The sequence below is a fragment of the Labeo rohita genome, unplaced genomic scaffold, assembly GCF_022985175.1.
Source record: "Labeo rohita strain BAU-BD-2019 unplaced genomic scaffold, IGBB_LRoh.1.0 scaffold_1033, whole genome shotgun sequence".
Classification (NCBI taxonomy): domain Eukaryota; kingdom Metazoa; phylum Chordata; class Actinopteri; order Cypriniformes; family Cyprinidae; genus Labeo; species Labeo rohita.
This window is the reverse complement of record NW_026127157.1, coordinates 22,536-28,808: the sequence shown is the minus strand read 5'-3', so window position 1 is coordinate 28,808 and position 6,273 is coordinate 22,536. Positions and strand designations below refer to the sequence as shown.

Below are 6,273 nucleotides of genomic sequence, written 5' to 3'. Positions count from 1 at the left end.
AAACAAGTCGTTTAGAGATTTGTACATAAAACTGTGAACTAAATTATTACCGAGTGTAACACTGTCCTTATTACGGTTATTTTGTGTGAATAAAGCGGTCCGGCACATAAGTAACAGAAACGGTGCGTCTCATTTCGCTCCCTATATCGTGAATCAGTTCATCATAAACACGAATTCAGTCACTGGCGAGTAGTGATGGAGAAACGAATCTTTTCGAAATTCCGAGTCAATTGAATCAATTGATTCGCAAAATGATTCACTGTTTCGATTCACCACACGCGGAAGACACTGCTGCCTAAAGCTGTGTAAATGCAACGAAAATAACAAACAAACATGTGTAATGACATATATGAACTTGTAACATACTAAATCTAACATGCTACTCAGAGAAGACCAAATTAATCTTAATGCAAATAGGAATCTTCTATGTAATATGTTCTTTTTATTCATTTGAGTGTTTTTTGTGTCTAATCTGTTGATTAAAGGCTATTAACTATCACTCTGAACTGGCTCCTTTAGGCTACCAGTGCACTGAATAATGAACTAGGGAGCTGACTGAGATGCAGCCAGAGATTTAGTTTGGATTGTTTTACAGTTAATTAATTGTTAGTTATTTTCATCTTAAACAGGACAGAGTGTTTAAACACACAGAAAAACTCCTGGTAAATCAACTGAGATCCTTATAAAGATGGTGTTTATTAAAGAGGAGAGTGAAGACATGAAGATTGAAGAAACATTCACAGTCAAACTTGAAGATACTGAGGAACAAACAGGTTGGTTTTCATTCTCAAAGCTGAACTCACTCATTTGATCCTTATTAAAATGTCCAACTCTACAGAAATTAATTATATTTTTGTAGAATGTCATGAGTGTAGTAATTAAACATTTATTTTTTCTGTAATTTTAAACCCCAACATTTTTGTTTAATTATGGAACTGTATCAAAACATTTTATATAAAGTAAGCCATGAAATGCAAACAATCAACTTTATATTTGTTGTCTATAATTGACTCTGTTCTCAAAAGCTCTCACTTTACTAGTGTCTTGTAAACATGACTTTGTTTCCAGGTTGTTGAAGAAAAACAATTGAGAATTTGTAATCAAAGTACATTAGAGACTTTTCATTAAGACCCTAAAGAATCATATCAACTTGTGGAAAATGGGCATCCGATGACCCCTTAAAGTGCTACGTTATTAAACTGGGCTTAACATGTTTTTGTCTTTTCACCTTAGACATTGTGGCAGTGAAAGTGGAGAGTCCAGATCTGAATGAAATGGAAGAGAAAGATATGAAACATCGTGATTTCATAACTGGAAAAAAATCTTGTAGTTTTTCACAGACTGAAAAGTTTACCTCTCAAACAAGAGCTCAGAAGACTGGAACTACAAGTCATTTCATCTGCCAACACTGTGGAAAGAGTTTTAGTAAAAACGGAAACCTTAAAGTGCACATGAGAATTCACACTGGAGAGAAGCCGTACACATGCCAGCATTGTGGGAAGAGCTTCCTGCGAACAGATGATCTTAAGAGTCACTTGAGAATTCACACTGGAGAGAAGCCGTTTGAATGTGGTCAGTGTGGAAAGCGTTTCTCACATAAAGCAACCGTTCATAATCATATGAGAATTCACACTGGAGAGAAGCCGTTCACCTGCAAACTGTGTGGAAAAACCTTGAATCGAAAAGGAAAACTCAAGATTCACATGAGAGTTCACACTGGAGAGAAACCTTACACATGTGATCAGTGTGGAAAATGTTTCCCGTATACAGAAAGCTTTAAAAAGCACATGAAGATTCACTTAAGAGAGAGCTGTTTTATCTGCCATCAGTGTGGATTGAGTTTCACAGACAGGAATCAACTTAAGAAGCACATAATGACTCACACTGGACAGGAGCCTTTTATGTGTACTGACTGTGGAAAGACTTTCCTTAAAAAAGCAAACCTCGGGACTCACATGAGAGCTCACACTTGAGAGAAGTTTTTCACCTGCCAACAATGTAGAAAGAGTTTCAGACATAAAACCCTTTATACCCTTTATGACAGTCACAGGTCTTTTGCATGCATCTTCAGTGTGAGTTTTATATATCAAATGTATCTGATGAGTAATTTGTAAACTCATGGCAATAAATTCTGAGATTTATTCTAAAATTTCAAAATTCACCTGTTCATTCACTCTAGAGAAAGTATGAAACCTGTAGGTTCTTCAAAAGTCTGTAAAAGCATTAAATTCACTTTCAACAACTTTAAAACCATACAAAGTCTAATATCATAAATGATGGCAGAAAGCCCTCAAGCCCTTTTGCAGGTTTTTTACATTTTTGAAAACAAAACAGGCACATCTGTTGCATTTAGGTGAACAAACAGTAATCTAACAGAAAATAGCTTGGAAAATTACATTCTTTAACTGGTTAAAACCAGTAACAGGAAATGATTTGAATGTGTGCTATACTATTTATAAGAATGCTGTGAAACTTAACATGTAAGGAGAAAGCACAAGTAATGTGAATCATCACTCATACACTTCTAATTACAGCAATGACTTTCTGAAGCAGTTTCAGTTGAGACAGTGAAGCAAATGGTGCAGCGTAACAGAGCGAGGCAACATTCTTGTCTCACATCATAATAGCAGTAAATTAAACTTTATCACTCGTGGCTTAGAGAATACATTTTAAGATCACGAGAGACAAATGCAATTTAATTAAAGTGCTTACAGCATGAAAAAGAGGCTGCTCATACCCATCTGCGGTTACTTTCTGTGACTCGTGGCAGGTCCCAGGACAGTGCTAAATTGACAACTGCCCCTTTCTCCTCTGCAGAGTCTCTTTTAACCTGGGAGAAAGTAGTAACACATAACATCATTTTTGCGGTAGTATTGTTACCTTTTTAAGTATAGTCAATTTAAATAGAATTTTCCAGGTATGAAAATAGAAAATGCATTTTAAAAAGTATTCTGCAATTCTTGTTAATATGAAATTGGCAAAAAACAAAGCACAAGTTGTGACCAACCTACTCTACTTGTCGTCACAAACATGTCACTGTCAGAAAGAAATTAAGATGTGAAAGTTTTATTACTTTCATGTTTATGTTTCATTAAAGGGGTCATCGGATGCCCATTTTCCACAAGTTGATATGATTCTTTAGGGTCTTAATGAAAAGTCTCTAATATACTTTGATTAAAAATTCTCAGTGGTTTGGTAAAACAACACCCTTTTTACCTTGTCAAAATGAGCTCAGCAAAAATCATCTCATTCTAAGGGGTTGTTCCTTTAAATGCAAATGAGCTCTGCTCGCCCCGCCCCCCTCTTCTTTCTGTGGAAAAGACGGTGTTGTTTACATTAGCCGCATTTAGCTGCGTTTAGCCGCTAAACTTCCTAACTACCACGTTGTAAGGAAAGGCGATCGCAAAGATTTATAAAAAAAACCCTTATAGTCACTTCTGCTGTAAGTGAAGCTGGATCATGAATGATTCGCGCAAACATAGATGGATATATGTAGATCGGGAGGTGCATTCCCTTCACAAACAAACATAATCCACTGCATCTTCAGTGGCTCAGATGTCAGGAGTAAGTGATGACCACTATGTTCATTATTACATTAAGCAACACAACACCTCAATCACTCAATCTGAGATATTCTTGTCTAACTTACATCCCTGCTCCAGCATCGAAACAAAGAGGGCGGACTGTGACGGCTGATTCAAGGTAATTCAGGGATATTATTTTTACAGATTAATTAAAAACCGCTGCATGGATTTTTATCATTATAGGGTAGATTTGTACATACACTGACAACACACATTAATGTTCAAACAACATGAAAAAGTGAACTTAGCATCCGATGACCCCCTTAAAGATTCACTGCAAGAGCCTGTTATGCCTCTCAGACGAAGACAACTGTTGATCTTAATCACTCATTTTTCAATAGATTTACTTCTTTTGTACTAAACAACATATTTTTGTCTCACCAATTCTGTATCACCAATATTTACTATTCAGTGGGTGTTTGTACAATAAGTGTTTGTAATACACAACATTTTAAATAGACACATTGAGAGCTTTTCCATAGGGGTGTTTAATTCCAGGTTTTTTGGTGTTGACTCCAACTCCCGACTCCCACCTCTATTCTATTTAGTGTGACGGTTAAAATCAGTCCAATTTACTGGTAGTGTCATTACCTTTAAATGAGCTATCAACGTTGTTAGCTGTTGCCCACACCAAATTTTACAGAGAGAAAACTTTGTACAGAACAAATAATAATAAAAGAAAAGAAAAGAAAGTAAGCTATGGTGGATTATTATGTCAGAATTAATTAAGGTAGCCTATTCTTTAATGGATTTGTCACATTATAATAGTCAGGGGGTGGTGCTATATTGTCTTAAACAGCATTGATATAAAAAATAAATATAATCAATACAAAAAAAAAACCAAAAACATACGAATGTAAACTTTTTGATTTGGTAAACGATCACTCTGATGATCAACAAAAATAAACAGGAGTTTCTGCACTGAGTCTATGTTACCTGTGCTGCACACACTGAATTAAAGTGACAGTGCTCACGGTAAAAATGAACATGGATTGATACGAAATGTATTAATTACACAATACATACAAATAAGCAGGCCTAAAGTCCGTTTTTTACAGTTAGCATTGCTGTTTAGCTATAGGGGTAAAGCAAGGGAAAATTACCCTTTTAAAGGGGTCCTATTATGCTCTTTTACAAAGTCTTGATTTTGTTTTGGGGGTGTACTAGAACATGCTCTCATGCTTGGTGGTTCAAAAACGCATTCTTTTTAACATAATTTACATTATTACAATACATTTCTGCCAGCCTGGCACAAAAGGCTCCATTAGTTCCGGGTTTAATGAAGGGCCTGTTGTGATTGGTTAGCTGTCCCACTGCGTTGCGATTGGCGAACAGCTTAGACACTGTTTCAGTACTGCCACGCCCCTTACCAAAGTAGCAAGTTCCGTGTACAACCGTTAGCACAAGCTAGATTAAAGTGATTCTTACGTTTTAAATATGGATATTTTTCTTACAAAAACGCATCGATTCACTACAGGAGGTCTTTATTAACTTTGTGAACTTTTGTGCTCTAAAGCAAAAGATATGCATGCCCTGCTTCCATTACCACACATGCAGAAGAATCCTCTAAATTATTTGTAAAAGATGGTTTTTCTACTTGGTTAAAAGCACTGGAAAGATTTAGGTGTCATGAAGTTCAATCTTCACTGAGCTGTGGTTAGCACTGCTACAGTTGCTGGAGTTGCTACCGATGCTAGAACTAATGTGGCTACTGCTCTAAATTCAGGAAAACAAAAGATGATGAAAAACGTGAGAATTGCTTTATTGTGTTTTATCATCTCTCCAGTTTCTTGTGTGCCAGGGATTGGCAATTCGAGGCCATGGATGAGGATTCCAATTTAATTCAATTGTTACATTTACAAACTCAAGATGTTCCCGTGCTTATGTCATGGTTGGCTTGTAAGGAGAGCAAATGGCTTTCTCGTGATATTCTTAACGAGTTGGAAGTTATGGCTCATTATGCTGCAAATTATAATCAATGAAATACAGAGTGCTGAATTTGTCCTGTGATTTTAGATGAGACGGCTGACATTATTGTAAAAGAGCAGGTGTCAATATATTTCCGTTTTGTAACAGAACAGTTGGAAATCAGAGGAATTATTTGCAAGATTTTATGAGACATCTAACATTACTGCAGACACGCTTGTTGAACTCTTCGAAAGATGCTTTAAAGAGATTCCTGCCAATCTGAAAATGTAGAGAACAGTGTTATGATGGTGCAGAAAATGTTTCTGGCATTCAAAGAGGTCTACAGGCTCACGTATAAGAAATGGAGCCCTGAGCCATGTACATCCACTGTATGGACACCTCATTAATTTGGTGGTACAGGATGTTGGCCAAAGCATCCCAGCCTGTTGAAACTTCCTGGTACTTATTTGTTACCTGATAACACTAAATAAGAAATTCTCCAAAGAGACTTACTTGGTTTCAGCAGTTTCAATGCCAAGATGTGCAGTATTTATATCCACTGTGCCCAATGCGCTGGGCACTAAAAGCTGCTTCGTTACAGTCTGTTGCTTCAAATTACAGCACGATAATGGCATTTTAAGAATCTTTGTCTGTGTGACAAAGGTGAAGATGGAGGAAAGGCAAATGGACTTCTGTCACATCTTCAGAAATTTGGAAATTCTTCATGTTGAAACCTTTGAGTTTTTTATTCCTACACACAGAAACAATAAATGTAGCACTC

At 36.5% G+C, this 6,273-nt stretch overlaps 1 protein-coding gene across 1 annotated transcript; it reads left to right on the top strand.

The window, feature by feature from the left end:
* Positions 1 to 273: 273 nt before the first annotated feature.
* Positions 274 to 2,086, top strand: LOC127157310 (gastrula zinc finger protein XlCGF49.1). The gene is made up of 3 exons (XM_051100541.1): positions 274 to 337; positions 630 to 773; positions 1,234 to 2,086. The coding sequence occupies exons 2-3, from the start codon at positions 689 to 691 to the stop codon at positions 1,971 to 1,973; spliced, it is 825 nt and encodes a 274-aa protein (XP_050956498.1). The 5' UTR covers positions 274 to 337; positions 630 to 688; the 3' UTR covers positions 1,974 to 2,086.
* Positions 2,087 to 6,273: the final 4,187 nt, after the last annotated feature.

Bases quoted from the DNA above. Each gene is read 5' to 3' on its own strand.
- LOC127157310 (XM_051100541.1), top strand. From the start codon at position 689: ATGGTGTTTATTAAAGAGGAGAGTGAAGACATGAAGATTGAAGAAACA. The intron at 774-1,233 runs GTTGGTTTTCAT...TTTTCACCTTAG, and splicing joins AGATACTGAGGAACAAACAG to ACATTGTGGCAGTGAAAGTG.